This window comes from Barbatula barbatula (assembly GCF_947034865.1).
Source record: "Barbatula barbatula genome assembly, chromosome: 1".
Taxonomy (NCBI): Eukaryota; Metazoa; Chordata; class Actinopteri; order Cypriniformes; family Nemacheilidae; genus Barbatula; species Barbatula barbatula.
This window is the reverse complement of record NC_136766.1, coordinates 29,818,042-29,841,393: the sequence shown is the minus strand read 5'-3', so window position 1 is coordinate 29,841,393 and position 23,352 is coordinate 29,818,042. Positions and strand designations below refer to the sequence as shown.

General features: G+C 36.4%; 2 protein-coding genes across 3 annotated transcripts in view; one reads left to right on the top strand and one right to left on the bottom strand.

Moving 5' to 3' along the window:
* Positions 1–1,843: 1,843 nt before the first annotated feature.
* On the top strand, positions 1,844–18,394 carry slc12a10.1 (solute carrier family 12 member 10, tandem duplicate 1; the record flags this gene model as incomplete). The annotated part of the gene is made up of 26 exons (XM_079469580.1): positions 1,844–2,161; positions 2,260–2,403; positions 2,489–2,564; positions 2,866–2,961; positions 3,646–3,785; positions 3,875–3,985; positions 4,128–4,239; positions 5,588–5,718; positions 6,033–6,117; positions 6,995–7,152; positions 9,101–9,208; positions 9,324–9,447; positions 9,933–10,034; positions 10,420–10,575; positions 12,393–12,492; positions 12,577–12,688; positions 12,761–12,883; positions 14,883–14,989; positions 15,085–15,152; positions 15,632–15,697; positions 15,779–15,883; positions 16,011–16,122; positions 16,724–16,810; positions 17,767–17,902; positions 17,989–18,056; positions 18,256–18,394. The coding sequence occupies 26 exons, from the start codon at positions 1,844–1,846 to the stop codon at positions 18,392–18,394; spliced, it is 3,084 nt and encodes a 1,027-aa protein (XP_079325706.1).
* Positions 18,395–19,845: 1,451 nt separating this feature from the next.
* Positions 19,846–23,352, bottom strand: part of slc12a10.3 (solute carrier family 12 member 10, tandem duplicate 3) — a 54,653-nt gene continuing 51,146 nt past the window's right edge. The window contains exons 22-26 of one of the 2 annotated variants that reach the window (XM_079464629.1): positions 23,067–23,178; positions 22,880–22,966; positions 22,649–22,781; positions 22,367–22,434; positions 19,846–21,040 (exon numbers count right to left, since the gene is read on the bottom strand). In XM_079464629.1, the coding sequence (XP_079320755.1) occupies positions 20,902–21,040; positions 22,367–22,434; positions 22,649–22,781; positions 22,880–22,966; positions 23,067–23,178 (539 nt within the window). In that variant the 3' untranslated portion in view covers positions 19,846–20,901. The remainder of the gene's footprint in view (positions 21,041–22,366; positions 22,435–22,648; positions 22,782–22,879; positions 22,967–23,066; positions 23,179–23,352) is intronic. The other variant, XM_079464628.1, reaches the window with a different exon arrangement.

Genomic DNA, 23,352 nt, shown 5'->3' with positions numbered 1-23,352 from the left:
TGACAGGTTGCTGTCTAATATAACTGTTTTTTTTTTGAGTTTTTTGGAGTGCAGCCTTTAATTTGCAGGTTATAATGCGAAATAGTCAGTTTACATGTCTTGGTCCGATAAGCAATATTTATGTTTTATTAGAATTTGAAAGAAGGAAATTTCAAGTCATCCAACGTTTTATATATTCGATGCAATCTGCCAATTTGCATAGCTGGGAGGAATCATCTGGTCTTGATGAGATCTATAGCTGAGTATCATCTGCATAACATTGGAAGCTAAATCCATGTTTTTTAAATAATGTTTCCAATGGTCAGCCTGTATATGGAGAATAGCAAGGGTCCTAGCCGATCCCTGAAGTAATCCATAACTTACTTGCGAACACTACTTTTTCTAGTTTTTTTTACAAGTAAGGGAGATTTGAAATCGGTCTATAGTTTCCTAGTTCATTGGGGTCTAAGTTTGGTTTCTTGGACATGACCTAGATTAATTGACGAGTTGATAATGTTACAAATGTGCTCAATTGCAGCTTGTAGCAATTCTTTTAATAATTTAGTTGGTATGGGGTCTAATAAGCAAATTGTAGGTTTAGATGTTGCAATAAGTTTAATTAAATCTTCCTGTTTTGTAGGTGAATAACACCTAGCCAAGCCTTTCTTTTGGGGCAATGGTTGGTACTAATTCATAGGACAGACTTGGAGGTTGAGTTTTTACTATTTTGTCTCGTATGTTTTCGATTTTCTCTGTAAAAAAATTCATGACTTCAATGCAACCAAGGTGCGCCGGAATAACCAGATCAGGTTTTGTCAGGTCTGTTTATTTGTTAATTTATCAACTGTACTAAATACAATCCTTGGATTGTTTTTGTTAGTTTCTATGAGGTTACGGAGGTGCTCAGCCTTTGCTGCTTATAGTGCCTCTTTATAACAGTTTGCACTCTCTCTCCACGCAATTCTAAAGACCTCCATTTGCGCTCTAGTTTATGTTTTTCTCTTTTAAGGCCGCGAGTAGTGCTATTGTACAACGGTGCAGTGTTTTCTCATTAATCTGTATTGATTTAAGATTGTTACGTGTCTGTAGATGATATAACTAAGAACTACATTGCTAGAACAACTTGTAGAGAATGATCTGCCTAATTAGGTGGCGAGCTATGCTGAATGTTTCATAATCACCAAGTTATTCATCCTTAACACATTCAGTATTTAGATTATCTTTTTTCATAATATCTGCACACAATTATTCAGAAATGGTCAGTTTGTTAGGTGACTATTCAGAAATCCAGATACACTGTATCTGTACAGCACAAACGCTACCGATCAACGTAAAAAACACTTGTATGTTCATGGTATGTTCAACCGGTTAATGTTAATGGATTTAGGGAAAATAACATTTGAATAACCACTTTGCTTCAGTTTTGCGTTACCATCTTAAACATGTATTTAACATGTTTTTTATTTATTTTGCAACATAAAGAGCAATAAAAAAACATATCTAAATTACATATTAAAACTAGTGTTTGTACTGACAAATGTAAATTATATTTAAGTAATATGTAAATTATATTGAGATTTTAATCACAGCATTCATGTCTTGGCCTTCTCTCAGTCTTTCACATTTTCAACACGAAGTCACCCAACAGAAGGGCTTTGTTTTTGTTGGAACAGGCATTCAAATGGAATGGCCATAATATATGTAGAAATTACAATTAATGCATCATTTTTGTCCATAATATTTACCTAACCTTTTGTTTAAAAAAATCTTTTTTTAGAGTATAGATTTGTATATTTATTGGAGCTCTTTAGGTACATAGTTTCACACCTTCGACACCTCTCTTACAGGGAAAGCGTTTTTCGAAATGGGTCACCGCATCTCTAAAAACAGACAGGCAGGCACAGAGATCTTTACATCAGGTCAATTTTCAATGAGCGAAGACACGCTACCCCAGTATTCTACTTACAACACCAGCCCTGAGTCAGGTATTACCATAGAAATGCCAGGTGATAGGGTGCGGAGAACATCAGATGTCCAGGACTCAAGGCAGGACAGTAGACGACCTTCCATATACAGCACTAAGGATGCTATGCCTCATCTTGAGTTTTATGCCAATGCCACTGCCACAGGCCGCATCAGACGCAGCAGGCCATCACTGGAGACTCTTCGTAAGGCTTTTGATGTAAGCTGATGTATTTTAAGCCATACCTTTGGATGACTTAGAACTGTATGTACCTCCATCTTTGTTAATACATTTGTACCTATTATCACTTGATTTAGAATAGAGAATGTGGCAGTAACATATCCGATTCGGGTACAGGCAGTCTTTCAGTGATGAACGAAATGGGAAATGAGTCAGATGAATGTGGATCTGAAGGAAACACATACCAACCAGTGCGCTTTGGATGGGTCACTGGGGTTTTGGTGAGTCACATGACCAAATAAGCATACCACGCAACCTGCATGCAAAGATGCAAACGTGAAGACACATACTGATTCTGTGTTTTAGATTCGCTGTATGTTGAATATATGGGGAGTCATTTTGTTTCTACGATTGTCCTGGATTACATCTCAAGCTGGAATCAGTGAGTAGATATATACAAATTTTAATGATATTTTTTGACTAATGTGTCAATAAATGGCTATTTTTTCCCACATGCTCATGTTAGTGGAAAAGTTTGTCTTTGTCATGCAATAAACAACAGACTATAAGCGTCTGCCAGATGTATTAATGTTTATATGTTAATGTTACTCAATTAAGGTTTATGGCAAAACATTTTCAGAACTTACTGTATCTTTTCAGAAGTGTTATCTGTTTTGGATACATCTTTGAGGATTATTTACAGATAATGTCAGTATGTTCTATTCTCTTTTCATTCCTTTTAGTTCTTACCTGGGTGATCATTTTCATGTCGGTCCTTGTGACCTCTGTAACCGCATTGTCTGTGTCTGCGATTTCTACCAATGGGAGAATATCCTCTGGTGAGTTACTTGGCAAAAGAATGTCATCAAGCTAATCAATTTGTCTTGCTTATGATATTTAATCATAGTCACTAAGGCCGGACTGTGGCCTCAGAACTTTTCAACATATTCAAAAGTCAAAAGAGTCAAAATCCTGTACATTCTGAGTGCATAGCGATAATAATGGCAAATCCCAGACCAGACTCAAACCCAGGTCCCCACACAACAACAGATCAACCTGTCTGAAGCCTATGCTCAGGAAGCATACATTTACATTTATTCATTTGGCAGACACTTTTATCCAAAGCGACTTCCAAGTAGTTTTTTACAGTGACACATTACTGCAGAGCAATCAGGGGTAAGGTGCCTTGCTCAAGGGCACTTCAGTCATGACCTGCTGGCACTGAGATTTGAACCTGCAACCTTCTGATCACAAGCCCAACGTTCTAACCCCCAGGCCACAACTGACCCGGACAACCATTTAATTATAAAAAAATGCAACTATGCAACTATGGGTCGCCATAAGCTGCTTGAACAAATTACCTATAGGGTTGTATGTTGGAGGAGGACAGGCTCTTTAAAAACCCTTGCATGCTTGAATGGGCAAGCATAACTCAGATTTTTTCAACATCTTCAAAAGTCCTCAGAAAAGATAAAATTCTATTGTATTTCCTTTACAGTTTTTATTATCTCTCTACCCATTAGGGGGAACATATTTCATGATCTCTCGCACCCTGGGTCCCGAGTTGGGAGGGCCTATTGGTCTTGTGTTTTCTTTCGCCAATGCACTTGCTTGTGCACTCAACACAGTGGGATTTGCAGAGACTGTCAGAGATCTTCTAATTGTAAGAACAATTAAAATGAATATACAGGTTTGCTTGTTTTGATGTGGAATTGCATGACATTTTTTTGTCTTTATAATATGATGCAACAGGAATATAATCTAGAAATTGTGGATCCTGTCAATGATGTCCGAATCATAGGGTCCATTACAGCCACAGTGCTTCTTCTCATCTCATTAGCTGGAATGGAATGGGAATCAAAGGTATATTTTGGGGAAAAAACATGCATTTTTACATTACTGTATGCAATGTATTTTTATTCACGTACAATGTTCCAACATAAACATGGATTTGGAAAGTTTTTTTCTTACATTTAATGTTTTTTTCGTTATTTCTATCTGACAGGCTCAAATCCTATTTTTCTCAGTGCTTATGGTATCCTTCATCAACTATTTTGTCGGCACTGTTATTCCAGCAACTCCCAAGAAACAGTCAATGGGTTTCTTTAACTACCGCAGTGAGTGTAAACCATTTAATCATGCTTTGTAGCTTTTAGCATGTTTAACATTTCATCTGTATTTAGTAAAAGGTTTTGTAAGGGTGTGATACAAACTTATAATGAAACTAATCATTTTAAATTAGATATGTTTCTAGGTGTCTTATTGTTTTCTAGACAGTTTTATGCTCAACTTCTTTTAAACAATATGTTAAACTAAACAATGTGATATGTTTTAAATCATACAATATGATTTTTTATGTTTATTACGTTTAATAAAATTATTTAATATATTTAAAATAAAGCACCATTGTCTATGACATTAATTTAATCAGTTCATCTCAAAAACACGAAAATAACTGTCAACAACAAGAACAAAGTGTGGCATTATACAAGTGCATAAACGTGCAATCGTGGCATTAACGGTCACTCTCCTACAGCTGATTCTAATCACTCAGGTTTTGAACACTAGTACAAAATGTCAGGCACCAAATATAGTGCACTATATATGAGATAGGGAGCGGTTTCAGACACATCCTTTATCTTGCCTTGATGCATCTTTCATCTACTTCCTCTTAAAACGCAAGACCGTTTTGTACTTGAGTGCCACCAAGTCGTGATTTACTGTCACTTAAGCAGCTCCAGGCACGTGAACAAAAACTCTCATTGGTTAGCCAGTTTTAAATGTAGCGCATCAAACCAAAAAGTCGAGCCTGAGGCTTTTTTTTTTAAATTATGCTTTCCCGCTTGCCATTTTGCGCGTCGGTGTGCATATTCACATTGGCGGCCTTTGTTTAGTCATGAGGTCTGAAAGGTCACCAATAAGTGCTTTGATTATCGTCCCAGTGTGGACAAGCTTTAATACTGGTATTTTAAGCTTTAACGCCCAAATAAAGGATGTCTTAAAGGTCCTGTCAGTAATATCTTGCAACCAATCGCTCCCTCCACCCCTCCCTTCCCTTTTAAAACACTTTCGCTGACAGAACATGGTGAATTTTGCAAGGTGACCTGTGGTGTATTTAGATCAAAATAGCTCATTCTAAGGTAATAAAAACATAACGCTTTATTGAGTAAGCTCTTTATACACCTCTGAAGACATACAGTAGCGATGTATATTATATTGCATTTCTATCAATAGATCATTCCAAAAAATATACACTGGACCGCTGCTGCTTTAGGAGATTGCGCTGGTCATTATGAGAATGAGATATTGTGTCTGTATTTTAATGTGTGCATTGTTAGTAAATCACCCGCATTCATTTCCACTCCCATCTACACTTTTTTGAAATTGCAATCTTGCCCTGTTTAGTAAATCTGGACCAGTATCTTGTTCCCCAAAAATCTTCTGACAACAGTTTGTTTTTTCTAGGTGAGATTTTTTTGGAGAATCTGTTTCCAGACTGGAGAGGGCCAGATGGTAGCTTCTTTAGAATGTTTGCTATCTTCTTTCCATCTGCCATTGGAGTTCTTGCTGGAGCTAACATTTCAGGAGATCTGAAAGTAAAAATAACATAATATGTTTGACTAACTTGACTACTTTATATGTATACAAAAAAGGAGCATGCAAAATGATTAGAAAGTCTAGACCAGTAGGTGATAAATACCTGGATGGTCTGTTTGCATACAATGGTTACAACCTCATGAAACCTCCTTAGCTAGGGGGCTGCCAAATATTCAAAGTTATATAAATATATAGAAATTATTTAGTCCTTGTTGTATGTGATTCTCCTACCAAATAACACATTTTACAAATAAAAATATAAAACTAAACCCATGATAAACAACAATGTATTAATAAAATGCTGTACTTTTAGGAGCCAGAGGTTGCGATCCCAAAAGGAACATTATTGGCCATATTCTGCACCACTATAAGCTATTTAGCCATATCTTCATCTGTGGGTGAGTATTTAATTCAAGCATTCAACATAATCTGATGGTTTTACCAAGAGGCGATGAAAAACAGAGTTATGACACTTGCATAGACGTCAGTTGGAAGAATGGAAGTAACTCGTATCATAGTTCCAAACTATGGCTATAGTTCCAAAAAGTAAAATGAAGCCCATTAATTTTAGTGTCTCCCAAACACATTTGCTGTACAGTTGGTGAAATAACAACATGTTTATACATTTTAATGAGTTTCCGGACATATCTCATATTCATAGATCTTATATTCACTTCACTCCCCAGACAAAATGCTGCTCTAAATGTAGTCAACGTAGTATTCAGTGTACACAATGTGTTAATATATTTAGCAAACGTTATGCATACATTGTTGTTGTCGTCTGTCCCGCTAAAATCCATTCAAGTAGGTTGACAGCACAGATTTATTTGGAACTATTGAGTGCTCCATGAAACACATGACCGCACGGAGGGGAGATTGGGTGTCATAGCTGTTTTTTTCAACTGCTCTGGTTTTACATATTTTCAGTCATTTACAAAAGCAGAAAAACTTGCCTAACAGCAGACTGTTTTGTTTGAAAAGTAAAGTATAGCAACTTAGCAATATTGTGGAGCTGCAGGTAACAAAGGCTTTGAATACTGCTCATCCAATCAGATTCCAGATCCAGAACAATATTAATATTTTTCTTTACATACTACCTTACCCATTTGGACCTTTTTCATATTTTATTTATTTTTCACACTCTCCCTCATTACATGATATGTAATATTTAGTATCCATGATAAGTGGTAAGATTCCTTAACGTGCACATTTTCTCTTACTGTCTTACTGTATGTAAATTAATTATTTCTCACATTCCACCTTTTTATTCCACAGGTGCATGTGTGGTGCGCGATGCGTCTGGCAACATGAATGACAGCTTGCCGTTGAACTTTACTGAAGACTGTTATGGTCTGGGCTGCAGTCTTGGCTGGAACTTTACCAATTGTGAGCAAAGTCGTGACTGCTCCTATGGCCTGGCCAACAACTTTCAGGTGGGGTTTTTCGGTTTTAATAGATTTATTTCATTTCAAAGCTCATGAGTGGTGTTTTTTTATGTTTTATTTAATTATTAACTTTTGTTTCAGATGTTTCTCAAAGGTTTATAAGGGTCTAAGAGTTCTCACGGAAACACAAAATAGATAATTATTTACATAGAGTAAAAGTTTAAAGCAATTCAAATAAATGTGGATGGCATAGGTCAAATAAACAGCATTTTATTACAGCTTTGATGAAGTGTTGCACAACCAGAATTCATTTAAATTGTCATGTGATGTGCTAAAAGTACATTTTGAAATGAAAATATTGAATATAATCTCTAAATATAATTAAAACATATAGGCCCGGTTTATCTTAAACCAGGACTATGCCTAGTCTGATATTTATGGCACTTTTATAAAAATGCCTTAGAATACATAACTGGTGTGCATCTCGAGACAAAACAATTAGGCTTAAGGAGTGAAACGTGGAATGTGGGATGAATCCGATACTAGGGTGATAGTTTCAGTTTATATGTAACTTCATCCTAAGGTCCAGCTTCGTGAATATCCAGGCTCTGTGAAGCTGTTACAGGGCTGCAGGGATGAGAGGAAAAACAATTATTTTATAGTTATCTTGTTGAGAGAGGGGTAATCAATGCAGGTCTCAAGCCTCTGTCCTTTTTGGCCACAAAGAAACTGGATACAGCAGGGGACACAGATGGGCAGATATATCCCTGTTGGAGAGCCTCTGAGATATACTACTCCATATACTACTTCTGTTTGGGAACGGAGAGTGAATAGATTTTGCACTGGTTCATCTTGAATGAGGTCGATGGCACAGACCCATGATCGATAAGGTGGAAGTTTGGAGGCTCTCTGGGGGCAGTAGACCTCACTGAAGGGGTGTTTTCGTCAGGGATCTCCACGGAGAGTTGCTCTGGGGGACTTTCCATGGAGGTAGATTGAATGGAGATCGTGGAGCTAGGTTGAGTAGGCTGCGGTAGGTATGGGAAACACCGGTGGAAACCATTCTTGCCCCACTTCAGGACTCCCCCCCCCGTTTTCCAGGAGAGAGTCCAGGTCATGGTTGCTTAACCAGGGGCCCTAGAATGATATGACATGAAGGTGACCAACTTGGAGTTTTAGTGGGCCTACGCAGAAACGGATGTCTTTGGCCTAGGGGTTCCCTATGGGACTTCCCGTTAGAGACTGGACTTTGTAAGAAGTGTCGCTGAGTCTCGTTTGGAGTTGGAGCTGGTTGTAGAGCCTTGCTGAGAAGAAGTTCACGGCTGACCCAGAGTCGAGGAGGGCATCCACTAATATGCCTAAATCAGTGGTAGTAAGTGATAAAACAGTGTTAAGTGGATGTACATGAACTGAGGAAGTAACAACCACACTCATCACAGGACGAGGAGGGCGAGTGGGACAATTCTGAAGAATAGACCCTGGCTCAGCTGAAATTGAAGTTTTGTCGAAGACAAGCGGGTGTTGTCGACCTGCATGGGCTCCATGACTAGTTGTGGGGTTCTGGACAACTCAGGCTGGCGGAGGAGAGAGAGGTTTTGTCCCTTTTGGCCTTCCATACATGTTTTCATGTGACACAAATAGAGAGTTGGATGACGTGCTCAATCACAATGGTGTCATCTTATACTCATTCCATCTTGCAGTGGCGAGAGTACGGAAGCCGATGCATCTCCCTCCGGACGGCCAAAGACTTCTTTAAAGTGGGTGACGAAAGTGTTGGCCCGTTCTGCTGCCTCAATGACAGTTCTTGTTTACCAGGAGTTGGTGGACAGGTGATGTGCTGGAGCCAGCGGGTGTAACATGAAGAGATCACAGAGTCCTTTGTTTAGCGCGAAAGTGGGGTGAAGCCCGGTGTGTCCTTGAGACTAGGATTGTAATACTGTACTGGATAATAAATCCAATCGTTTAAATAATTTATTTTATTGTGGTTTTCTGCCAGGTGCTGATCCAAGTATCTGGGTTTGGACCATTGATCTATGCTGGCATATTTGCAGCCACTTTGTCATCTGCCCTTGCATTCCTTGTCTCCGCTCCCAAAATTTTCCAGGTAAAATGCTACACCCACAGCAGATACTTTGGTAATGTGTAACTTGATCAACAAATTCAAACTCATCCAATAACATACAAAGATAAAAACAGTTTCTCATCCATTCTTGATGCAGTGTCTCTGTAAGGACAATATCTACCCGTACATTGGCTTCTTTGCAAAGGGTTATGGAAAAAACAGTGAGCCCTTGCGTGCCTATGCATTATGTTACTTCATTGCCCTGTGCTTCATTTTGATTGGTAAGTCAAAGAAATGTATACTGCCATACTCAACCTTAGCTATTTATATCTGGTAAACATTTAATTTGGTAAATATTTCTCAAAGTAATGATTAAATGTCACCTTTTGTTTAAGCATTTTCTGACAACATGCCTTAGTGGCCAACAAAAATGTCATACTGCAGTATACAGTATAAAACATGTTACAACCTGCCTTTACAAAAGGGAAAATTCAATGCTTGAAGGCTGATAAAACTAAAGATGACAAAGAATAACCTTATGAAAGTCCTATAAAAGTTTCACCCACAGTCTTTGTTCAGTGCATCGTTAAACAGTAGTGAAATTCCACTGAACTGAACTTGTTTGCCCCATATCTGTTACAAGAGTAACAGTGTTCTAATTTTAAATTTGAGTGGAATTAAAACCTATCCTAACATGATTATACTATAATACTACTTACATTTTTAGTTTTATTTGCATTTTCAATTGTGTATCTCTTCTTTGCAGCTGAACTGAACACCATTGCTCCTCTTATCTCCAACTTTTTCCTCTGTGCTTATGCTCTTATCAACTTTAGCTGCTTTCACGCTTCTATCACCAACTCCCCCGGTGAGTTATAAAAGAATGAATGTGATAATCTGTTTAGTTTAGTGTACAACCCAACACAGTTTAACATTGTACATTGCTGTGTAACATGCTTTTGTGTAAATTTATTTATTTATTAAACTTCTTTCCTACATTCTCTTATTTTTCAATATTACAGTCCTATTTACTTTTACCTCAACTTGACACATTTTAGAATGTTTAAAATAATTTTTTGCCAAATAAGTTCTGCAAGCTTACATTTTTGACTCCAAAATGATTTTACATACATACCCATTGCATCAACATGTTTTGAATTGTCATATTTGACTTTTTGTTAAATATGTATTTTCATATATCATGTCTCGTTATATATTATATGTTAAATACAAATTATTGTTCCTTACTATAGGATGGAGGCCATTATTTCGGTATTACAGTCCCTGGGTTGCTCTGTTTGGGGCTGTTATTTCTGTCATACTGATGTTCTTGCTCACGTGGTGGGCAGCTCTCATCACATTTGCTATAATCATCTTTTTGTTTGGCTATGTGGCTTACAAGAAACCAGGTAATGTGTTGTTTTTAATATTCCATCAAGCTTTAAGATTACTTTGAAAGGTATATAGTGAGGAAATTATTATTTAATCCCCTACTGATTTTGTAAGTTTGCTTGCTTACAAAGAAATGAAGGGTCTATAATTTTTATGGTAAATTTATTTTAACTGACAAAAACTGGGGAAAACATAACTTTGTACTTGGTGGAGAAACCCTTGTTGGCAAGTACAGAGGTAAGACATTTCTGATAGTTGGTCACCAGGTTTGCACATGTGTCAGGATACATTTTACTCTACTACTCTGTATATCTTTATGGTTTCTTGGCTCGTTCAGCAAATTTGAGTTTTAGCCTCCTTCACAGATGTTCTATAGGACTAGGGTCTAGAGACTGGCTAGGACATTTGATGTGCTTCACCTTAAGCCACTCGTTGGTTGTCTTGGCAATATGTTTTGGGTCTTTGTCATCTTAAAGGCACATCCACAACCCATCTTCAGTGATCTAGTTAAGGGGAGGAGGTTCTCGTCCAAGATGTTATGGTACATGGGCCCGTCCCTCAGCCCATCAATGCGATGAAGTCATCCTGTACCCGTAGCAGAGAAAAAGCCCTAAAGAATAATGTTTCCAATACTGTGCTTCTCTGTAGGGATGGTGTTCTTGGCGTCACAGCCAGCATTTCTCTCTCTCCAAAAACAACAGTCAATTTTGGTCTCACAGCACTTTCTCCAAAGCCTTTTCTGAATCACTTTGAGGTTCATTGTCAAACTTCAGAGGAGACAGGCGAGCCTTCTTGGGCAGGAGGACCTTGCGGGTGCTTTAGGATATTGTGGCATAGTGTGTTACTGATGGTTTGCTTGCTAACTGTGGTCCCAACTGTCTTGAAATCATTAACAAGCTTCTTCTGTGCAGTTATGGGTTGATCTTTATCCTTTCTCACGATCATCTTTACCCCATTGGGGAAATCTGCCAGGGAGCTCCAGACCTATTTTGTATTTATTGTATTTTTTCAAATAATTAAATATTATCATGGGCAAACATACAGTGGATTGCAGTATTGCAGTAAAACTAAATAAGACTTTGATAAGGTCCAAAAACACATTGTTTTTTTGCTTCGCGTTCGTTGGCGTTTTTTTCCGCTACAGACGGATAGCTCTTTTATAGCCATGGCAATATGGAAACTTGCATCATCACGCTACACGATGTTCGGGACCTATTATGTTAAAGTAATTTTAAAAAATGAATTATTAATATCCAGTATTCTTCCGCAAGTTATACAAATTCCGTCCTGTTAACATCATAGTGTTTTTGATTCGGTACTCGACTGCTCCTTCTCACCAAGCTTCTGTCTGTAGCCTATTCAAGGTTTGTGCAGGACTAGAATCTTGTCCCTGACATCCTTTGAAACTTATTTGGTCTTGACCATGGTGGGGGAGAGGTTGAAATGAAAGATACCGATTCTGTTGGCAGGCATCCTTTATACACATAACAAGTTGATTTAGGACTACTTTTGTTAAGAAACCGGACTAATCTGTAGTCCATATAGGCACATAACCAATCTGTGGAGGCAAATTTTTGCTGGTTGGTGGGGGATCAAATACTTTTCACTGACTGAATATCAAATTAATTCATAACCTTCAGATAAATTTTTCCCCTGAATTTTGGTTGATATTCGGTTTTTATCAGTTAAAATAAACCTACCATTGAAATTATAGACCCTTAATTTATTTGTAAGCAGCGCACTTTAAAATCAGCAGGGGATCAAATTATTATTTTCCTCAATGTATACTGTATGCTCTTGTAATGATGTTCTCTGGATGTTTTTGTTTCTCTAGAGGTAAACTGGGGTTCGTCTGTACAGGCAGGCACCTACAACATGGCTCTGTCTTACTCGCTGTCTCTAGCAGGGGTTGAAGACCATGTAAAGAATTATAGGTCAGAAAGAAAAGAAGTTAAAACTGCTTCCAGATATCCACTATTTGCTTATCTGATCTTGCTCTGTTTGTTTTCTTTCAATAGGCCACAGTGTCTGGTTCTGACTGGTTCCCCTACTACACGTCCAGCTTTGGTGGACTTTGTGGGATCTTTCACTAAGAATGTCAGTCTGATGATCTGTGGGAACATTCTTTGGGTGTGCACTGTATTTGATTTTGATAGTCCTTTTTCCTTTCTTGGATATGTGTTTAAAAAAATGTTTCTTCAGGGGGAGGAAAAAACAGCTCATACAGCTAATATGGCCAAATGGCTTACTCAGAGGAAAGTTCGATCTTTCTACACAGCCATCAAGTCAGCCAGTCTAAGAGAAGGAACACAACAGCTTCTGCAGGTTTCAATTTATTTTATGTCTAAGAGAGTACAACATGTACAGTATAATAATCAAGTTACATTTGCAAGTTACATCTTCAAATAAAAGTCTAAAATTTGAGTTTTTGCGATTTGGACAACAAGACTGCTAGTGACACTTGACCTTTACTAACGGACCTCATGCAACAATTGTGTTTTCATTTTGGTAAAGTCATAAATGTTTTCAATTAATATTAGTGAATAGACAAATTAACAAAATTAAATTAAGATTTGGTAAATAATTGTAATACATTTTTAACATCGCCAACATTTTTCTTTCGCTAGACGCCAAAAGGTGCTGCAGCAACCTCAGCCTCCCTTCTTCCCACAGATATGCATTAGAGTGCTGCAAATGAATGCAATATGTTGCATACAGTGCCATGCGAAAGTTTGGGAACCTCTTGCAGAATCAGTGAAAATTTGAATCATTTAAAAAAAAAATAAGAAAGATCATACAGAATGCCCTTTGGAAGCAAAATAAGATACTTGATACCCGGAAGACAATTAAAGTACAAGTGACCTTGATTGTCAAATTCAAAAGGTTTTCACCCCTGGCTCTTAATGCATTGTTTCCTTTTGGAGCGTTTGAACGTTTGAACCTTTTTTGAAAGGGTAATTCAGACGAAAAATGAATATTCTACCATTAATTACTCACCCTCAGGTAGTTTAACATTTGTATGACCTCCGTTTTTCCCAAAAACGCAAATTAAGGTACTTTTGGAAAATGCAAGATTAGATTGCAGCGCAACCAATCTTCAAAGTGCTGAAAGTGCGTAAAGACATCGTAAAATTGTCCATGCGACTCCGGTGGTTCAGTATAAACTAATATAATGCAATAGCTACTTGGATACTTTTTGTGCGGAAACAATGTGTATGTGTTTGGCTGCGTTGCGTTGCAATCTAAGGAGGTCAGAAAACCTCCAAAACTTAATTTGTGTTTTGGGGAAAATGGAGGTCATGCAGATATTAAACTTCTTGAGGGTGAGTAATTTATGGATAATTTTCGTTTTTGTTACCCTTTTATAGGTGTGTTTGACACTCTAAATTGTCCTCTTTGTAAAGATGGATCTCAAAATCAGGCAGTCACTGCTGGGAGGGAGGGGTTCAGATAAGCAAAAGATGCTGGAAAACTCAAGAATAAAAAAAACAGAAGACTTTCTCGTGCGCACGCATTACAATTTCAGGCCTAAGTGTACCTTGTTTCCTGGCATCTTTTTTGGATAAACGAAGAGGAGAGAAAGCATGGATGTGCACGAATTTATCGATGTCTATGAACGAAGATCCAAAACACACGCAATTACCATCACATCTGCAACAGTAGCAAAACAGCCTTACCTACATCGGAAATTGTAATGCGTGAGCACGAGAAACTTTCGTGTGCGCACGAGATACTTTTCGCGTGCTCACGAGAAACTTTCGCGTGCGCACGAGAAAGTCTTCTGTTTTTTTATCCGCCTTCTTTTTTTTCCCGCCAATGTCCCTTCCACGGCGCCGTATGAATCTGCAGGACCTGAAGGATTTTTCAATAGAACAGTGGTCATTTTAACTGTTCAATACAAACAAGACACTAAATGAGCAACCATCACATAACAAAGAATAGGTCATCCAAATAACCACACACTGTATTTAAAACCAAGGGTTAAATAATTTATGCTAATCTTTGTCTGGTGGACTATATGTAAAATTATTTCTTACTCAGGACAGTACAAAAAGATAACATGAATTTTGTATGATCTTTCTTATTTGTTAAAATTATTCACATTTTCACAGATTCTGCAAGAGGTTCCTAAACTTTCGCATGCCACTGTAGGCATTACCCTGCATTCAGATTCAATTCCATCCATAAATGCAAATGATGTTTAATATGTTTGTAAATCGCTTTGGATAAAAGCGTTTGCTGAATGACTAAATGTAAATGTACATATTTGTATACATATTTTGTATATTTCAGATTATTTATTACTCTTATTTCTCCTTCAAAGGCATGTGGCTTGGGAAAGTTAAAGTCTAATGTACTTGTGATGGGTTTCAAAACAAACTGGCAGGAGAGCGAGCCACATGGATTAGATGACTATATCAAAACCATATAGTAAGTGAATACCCTTCAAATTCCTCAAATAAAGCTTGTGCAAACATAAAGCGGTATTTATTCAGCTGATATGATTTGTGAAATTGGGGTTACAGTGATTCTTCGTTCTGTGTTCTACGCATGATGGATGGGCTGGACATTAGAGATGAGTTACAAACTGAGGGTATGTCAGCTACACTAAAGTCACTACACTGATGCAATTGAGGATGGTAAAAACAAAGATATAGGGTTGTGGTTATACAAAAAATATTTTAAATCTCTAGAGAATTTACTAAAATCAATTACAATATAAATAAGGACGACAGCATTAAATTAAACTTAAATTTTACTAAATAAATAAATACAAAGAGTACCTATATTATTATGTGTGAAACTGCAGCATTAAACTAAACTTTAGGTTTTAAAATAAAGACCCAGATCAAATCAGCAATGAGCAAATCAGTTGATTGAAATAATTAGACTGCTTAAAACTACAAATGATAACACTACACTGAAACTTATATAAAGTGAATATTTGTTACTGAAAGTGTGACACTATTTTGGACACAGCTTACATTTACAGCTATGACATTAGCTGATCCCCAACAATGGTGTACAGTATGTATAAAAAATTCAAGTACTGCTATTGTCGTTATCTGACAGTAAACCTGACCTTTGAGGCAGATGAAGCTATTGACTCCGAACAGCAAAATTCAGATGCCAATTTAGGTAAATAAACATTGTCTTTGTTCTTCACTCTGTCTAGATTCTATCGACTGTTCTCTCTTACTTCTAATTCTTTATTATTAGACATTGACAACACAAAGAACATTGCAAACCATCAAATAAAAACAGTGTTTCAAACCACGCAAGGGAAGAAGACCATTGATATATACTGGATCTCTGATGATGGAGGTCAGAAACTGAAAACTTTTTGCACATACTTTGCTGTTATATGTGTCTTTGTGATTTTAGTCATGGTTGAATTGAAGTAATCGACTGGAGTCCATCAGATATTTATCATTGCATTTCTCTCTCTCAGGTCTGACCCTTTTAGTCCCATATCTGTTAACAAGAAGGAAACGCTGGAGACGCAGCAAAGTCAGAGTGTTCATCACTGGGACACAGCAAACAATGGAGAAAGATCGCAAAGAGTGAGTTTATATTGAAAAGAGACAAAATCGATTGTTAAATTATTAGTAGCATATAAATGCTTTGTTCTGAGTCCACTAACCCAATTTTATAACTAAAGCCTAAGTACAGGTTACTTAGTAGGCCTACACTCAACCTGATTTTTGATTTTGACCTGAAGTGGTTGATGTCCTTCGGCGACGTATTTAGTTGACCTGAGGACAACAACCAATTGGCAAAAACAGGAGAGCCAAGGTAGCACACTAAAGCCCAAGTATAGTGTACTTGGTACATTATATTCAATATTGACTCAACATTCCACAGACAAAATCCTACATTCCTTGCAATCGGCAATCTTCTAAAACTGCTCTTCTTTTACTTGTGACTTCACCTATTCTGACAGTTTTTCAGAGATGCAATTTTAGACTTCTTTTAAGCTTATACTTTTGTAGGTACAGTGATGCAGCCTCTGTAAAATATTGTAAATTGTAGAAGCCACAAATAAATCATTTAATTTAAACAAAATCATGCAATAATTGTGCAAATTAGTTGTTAAAATTATATTTAGTGAAGGCCAAAATCCACATAACACTGAAGTTGAGTGACATTTGTTAATTTGCTCAGAATGATGACCCTGCTGCAGCATTTTCGTTTGGACGTTCACGATGTTATTGTTATGACAGACAGCGAACAACCACCATTTGCCAAAAAGTAAGTGATCAAAAAAAGTTTTAAACCATTCACATATGATTCAAGTGAATAAAGTGAGGCATTATGGTAGTAAAATATATATTCAATACACTTGTTTGTGTCTTGACCACGACATATTAACCCGCTAAAATGTCATAGCATGTTGATGCAACATATTATGTGGCCACAAGATCATGTCATTGAGGGGACACGATTCTGACTCTGCCATTTTCAACCCAGTATCGGGTTAAAACGGAACAAACCCAATAGCTGGGTTAAATAAACCAGAAAAAGATGTATATTTGAAGGGTTAAAACACGCCAGAATAGGTTGATTTACAACCTATGGGCTATCGCTTTTTCACACAATGGTGGGTTGAAAATAACGCAACAATTTTTAGAGTGTATGTTGTGTCTACTCAATGTGAAGCTTTGGCCTTGGTTTACAATTGTGGTGTCACACTGAAAACATAAAAAAGGTTTGTTGTCACAATTTCCTTTATGGGAAAAGGCAAACAACACTTATACAAATCACATTATTTTCTTGGAAATGACGCATAGAAAAAGAATAAACTAGGTTTATCCATTAGCTTAACAATGTTCAATCTGCATTCACTATATCTATTGTAAGGCTTTTTACATCTTTTGACAGAAAGGTTATGCCATGGTAAATGTAATCCTAGTCATAATAATTTGATTGGTCCCTGTTTGTAAAGCACAACCCCATACCTATCCAAGTCTTAACCATAGAACCACGGGAGTCAAACTTTGTGATCACACTGACTCATTGAGCAGTAAAATAATGTGCCTATACAAACACAAAAAAATTTAAGAATAGGATTTGATTATCTCAAAACAGGATCTCGTGGCAACGGTTTAAGGATATTGCACCCTTGACACGAACTAATTGAACTAACAAGTACATTTCTGGCCACTTCAAATGCAAAACTGTTTTTTATATAAATATTTATTTTGTAGCATAAGACGCTTTGAGGACACTATCACCCCCTTCACTGTGAGCGAAGGACAGGTGGATGAGGAGATAGCACAACAGCAAAGAAAGGCATGTCCATGGAAAGTTACGGAGAAAGAGAGAGAGGCTTTGAGACTCAAGGTGTGTGTGTTTGGCATTAAGGTCTCGGTACAGTTAAATCAAACATGTCTTTTTGTTTACTCTTGTTCATTTTCCTACTTTGATAGTCAGAGAGAAAAGTGAGGCTTAATGAGATCATAAGGAGGAATTCTAAGCATGCTGCGCTGGTTCTAGTGTGAGTATTGACTATAACACCTAAATCATTACCAGGCAATCTTTTAAACAGGATGTCGGTCAATATGTAATTCATACAGAAACAAAGCAAAATCTGATAATTTTTGTGTCTCATAAATCATTTACGTTTGAAACATAACACTTTAATTTGAAGGTAAACATTGGTGTTAATAATTAATGAATGTGTGTGTTTTATATAGGTCTCTCCCTGTTCCCCAGTCTGATTGTCCTAGTTCTCTCTATATGGCCTGGCTGGAAACACTGAGCTGGCGTCTACACTGTCCAGTCCTTCTCATAAGAGGAAACCAGCAAAATGTTATGACATTTTACTGTCAATAAAACCCATATAAGTGTCATAACACATACCTATTTATTTACCTATTATTTGGACATAAATGTCTCAATCATTGAAGTATATTGTTAACTACACTAAGAAGTTGTTTGTAATGTTTATCATTTGCATAAAACTTTTTAAGCCTATTTGATCAATTTAAGTCAAACCAAGTCATCTGCAAGATGCTTTGATCAGATCTTAAACTTTTCTGAGCCAGTTTTTTCTGTCCAGAGAAGACGCGCAGCCTTTATAGCATAGAGTTCAGGGCCAGACTATCTGTTTGGAAGATGGGCAAAACAGTTTTTTCAGCAACATTATTTCAGACACTATGGGTGCAGAAATTACACACATAGCATTTAAGCAATTGGCCTCTCAAGATGTTTTTACTAGATACTGTGTTTTCTATTCTAAGTTACATTGAAGTCTAATGAAAGTAAATCAATTCCTGACATAGAATGAATAGACTAGAATAAAATTGCCACATTGTAAAATCATTGACAAAGGGGTTTTTAATCAAAAAATGTATTTGCTTTTTAATTTGCTTATAATGCTATTCAACGTAAAGGCATTTGTAAAGGCCAGTAAAGCCATTTGAGGTCTTTAAATGTGCTTAGCGACTCTATCTGGGACAATGCCAGTTTAACACACTGTCTGGATTTACGTCTTCATTTTTTTGCTATATTATTGAACCCTACACCACTATATTTTTTAATTAACCCTATTAAGTTCTCAAACAATTTGAAAGTGTGCCAGAAATTTCTTAAAATGATATAAACCTTGATATTTTGTTACACTGTTAGACCTAACATATTAGTGCTAAAGCATTATTAATTTACAGCAGTGCTGTCACAATATATACACAAAAGATTTAACCACTGCATCAGTCAGACACAGATATATCAGTAATGCACATATGAATCTGTGCAGTAACAATCAACGGAAATGCTTCAACCTGCAATGCATGCTGAGTGCATATAATACAAGACTCCTTGAGCACTTTTCCACCATCATGCCAAATCGTTCTCAATCGAGTCAAGTGTCAAGAGTACAACGGTATAAAACACTTATCACCATAATGGTGACTTAAAACATATTAAAACCACTATGATCAGATTACAGAAATAAAGTGAAAGTGGTGTCTGTAATAAGTGAAGATATTAATGATGTTTGTTTAATTCTCCTCTGGTGACATCTTGACAGATTTAACATGTTCAGCTGTTATTTACACTTGATGTTGTGACTTCAGTCAATATAATTTAATAGATTCTTCAGCTGTATAACTGCATTAGAGTTTATTAGTATGATACTGTAAAAATGTCTGGTATGGTCTAACAATGTAGCCATTGTAAATTTAGCCAGTGTAAAGCTAAACTGAGATGTTTGAATTTTAAGAGAATGTATATGTTAAAGGGTTGAAGTTGCATGTAATTGATCATGTAAAATAAATGTAAATTCTCAATTTAAATGATAATTTTTAATGAGGCCAAGGATCACTTACACACATAAAACCACACACTAAGATTAAATGCCATTTGTTGTATTTATTTCAGCATATATTACATTCTATACATTTTGGTTGTTTATTTTTTATTATTGTTTGTATATTTTATGCTTGCTGTACCTAATAAGAATCAATAAAACTTAAACATTCTTCATTGCATTTAATTACTTTTCACATTGAAAAGCAGATTAACAAAACCTGTAATTAATAAACAAAGGAATATAGTATTTATTCAGTTATAGTTTTTAAAGGTTAAGATTTTTTTTATTATTCTTAATAATAATTTTACTTACTTACTTTTTTAATTACAATTTTATGAAATTGTGTGACACAGTTACATATTTTATCATGAAATTAAGATCACAATATAATTTGTATTCCTCCACCATTCTAAGTCCTGAATTTTGTAATATTGATTATCATGTATGTATCATTAATTACCCAGTCAGGGGGACCAAGAACCTGAGTCAGGCATAATGTTCAAACAACAGCATAGTAAGCCAACTCTTTCATTTACCTGTTTTGGTGTTAAATACGATACATTACATTATATTAATATTTAAAACTTTAGGGCCACTTGAGGGAAATACTTCTCTTGACCATGCAAACCTTCTGATCTGAAGGCGTGTTTAAATATCTGAAACTACTTCTGTAGACAAGAACAAAATTGTGCAAAAACATTTGTTTCTTTCATCAAAACCATAATTTGATTTCTTTACAACAGTTTTAACATGGAAGAGCCCAGAATAGATGGTGAGACCTTAAGAAGCAGGTGGATTTTTTTAACCAATTTTAGGCAAAATGAATATGCAAAAAAATTACTCAGGATCTTTATAACATGAATCTTATAGTTCCATTTGCATTACCATTTGAAAGGTTAGTGTCACTCATTCATTGTGTATTTGTGATTACCATCCACAAGCACAGACAAAACCAGTCCAGTGTTTAAAGAAGTGTGTTGTCTTTTCTTCAAGAGTGAGAGCAGCTTTCAGTGCAGTTTGTGTGTATGCTTTACTGGCAGTAGAATGTCATGACGTTTTCTTGATTTCCTCGAACGAGCAGGACAGGACAGTGAATGCCAAAGCTCAACACATCCAACCAAGCCATATAGAGGGAACTGGGGCAATTAACCTCAGGGACTGGCATAGAACTGTAAAAAACATTAATTATAAATAACTAGCACAATAGTAACATAAAAACAATATTTCAGTGTTTCCTGAATCCAGAGTGTCATTGCAAAAGTATATAACAACAAGCATTATAGGTAATGTTTTTTTCCGAGAAAGTAGCCTGTTGCAAAATACAATGAATGTACAGCACTCAAAGACCTTGAGAATTAGTTTCCCAAACCACATTTAATTAAACTTCACAAACATCTTTACAAAAACAGCTTTCCTGAAGGTAAGTGTTTAGAGCACGGCACTGGCAATGCCAATGTCCTGGGTCCGAACGCAGGGGATTGTACATAACAAATGTATAGCATAATGCAATGCAAGTCACTTTGGATGAAAGCATCTGCTAAATGTGTAATTGTAAACATCTTCGTTTATTACAAACCATTTGGAAAAAGCTGATATTGACCGTTGTATTTTGCTATACATTTGTGTCCACACCTTATACAGACTGTCAGTTTCAATTGTTTCACGGAAATTGGTCTTCTTTTTAATATGTGGCTTCAGTATCGCTAGCAAAGCATTAAACTGAGAAACTGACATCCTGAAGTACATTTTAAATTGGTCAGGATAATCCTGCAGTGCCTTGATAAGGAGGTGGAAGTCTCCTTCCTCATTACGCAACCTCAGGACTGGATGGACCCAATATTTCCTCTTTATTTTTCTCTCTTTAAGAAGAGAGAGGACAACAAAATCGTCCTCACTGCTTGAAGACTCCATTTTGTATTGTTTTGCAATTTTTTTGCAATTGCAATGTATTGATAAATACTCATCAGACTCAGTGAACAAGAATTTTTAGGATGACAAATAGGAAATACATTATACGAAAATGTCGGACTGTATGTGCAAAGACATTTAGGCATTTGATTGTTTTGTATCAAATTTCATGATCATCACGTTGAGATTAATTTATTAAACATATGGGACCAAAATGTTTTACAATTTCAATTTGATTTAATGTTGCGTCAATATGATCATAATGTTTGTGGAGTTTAATCCTCATCTGGCGAGAGATTTCTTGTTTTCTTTTACTTCAGTTAATTCCACCGAAAGCTGTGGTTGAAGTTGTTTTTGTGTCCATCCGTGACTCTGTTTGTTATGACATCATTATCTCAATAACATTCGGTGTCACATTTACCACCCTGTAGTATGCACACTAAGCAGTGTTAATTTCATTAACCCTACATGGCCTACATGGAACCCGTGGACAAAACTGGCTGAAACCCAGTTAGACAGCCCACATCAAACCCATCTGGGCCCCACATGACTATGCTGGCTGGGTATTTGTTAGCATCTATACTCACATCACAACCAGAGCAGCATTTACGGAGTTCTTCTTGATGATTTCATTTAGGCGCAAAGTCCTCTCCACCTAAAAATTTAATCAAGTTAAACATATGAACTATAGAAGCACATGCACCAAAACGGTTCATTCCGGTACAGCTTGGCCAGGGTTACTCCATGTAAAATATATATACTTTGAGTGCTTTGACAGTCGATTTTGGACTATGCTTTAAATTAAATGTAAGTATTGTCGCATTTAACACCTACAAGAAAGCCAAACAGACAAACAAAAAAACACACACCTTGGGTTTAATTGACTCAATGTCTTTGTTTGAAACTTTCCACGGACTTATTCTTTTGAGTTCCTGGATGTCCCCTGAAGTCTGTTCTTCATTCAGCCTGAAGGGTGAAATGCTGTCCTCATATCGCTGCAAACTACAGTCATAGAAAGAAAACGGGTGTAACTTTTACGTATTTTTATGTTTGTGTATTTGTTTCTATGTGCAAGTATCATGTTTATACAAGTTTCTTACTTTTTAGCAAGTGGCTGTTTTTCCAAATCTGTTATCACAACAATTTCCTTAATTTCCAGACGGAATTTTTTTAACAGCATCTTCATGCTGTAATAGTAAGGAAGAATCAGTTTTTGCATATCAAAACAAGAAACTAATACCAGATCCAATCAAAAAGATGATGATGATGATCTAAAGATTAACTCACTCTTTTCGGTCTTCGTCAATTGTCTCCTGGTCTCCAAGGAGGAACACTCTGATTTTGCTCTTCTTCCAGCGGTTTCTTCTTGTCAACAAATATGGCAGTAAAAGGGTCAGGCCTGAAGGAAAGAATTATTAAAGAAACTAAGTTGACTTACATGTTTCAGACAATTTTACAAAATCACTTTAAAGTATCATGCTAAAGTATTCATCTTCCACTCTTCACTCTTCCTGTCATTGCAATGTGATCTATAATTCATACATAACTGCATTACAAATTATGCTTGTTTGTA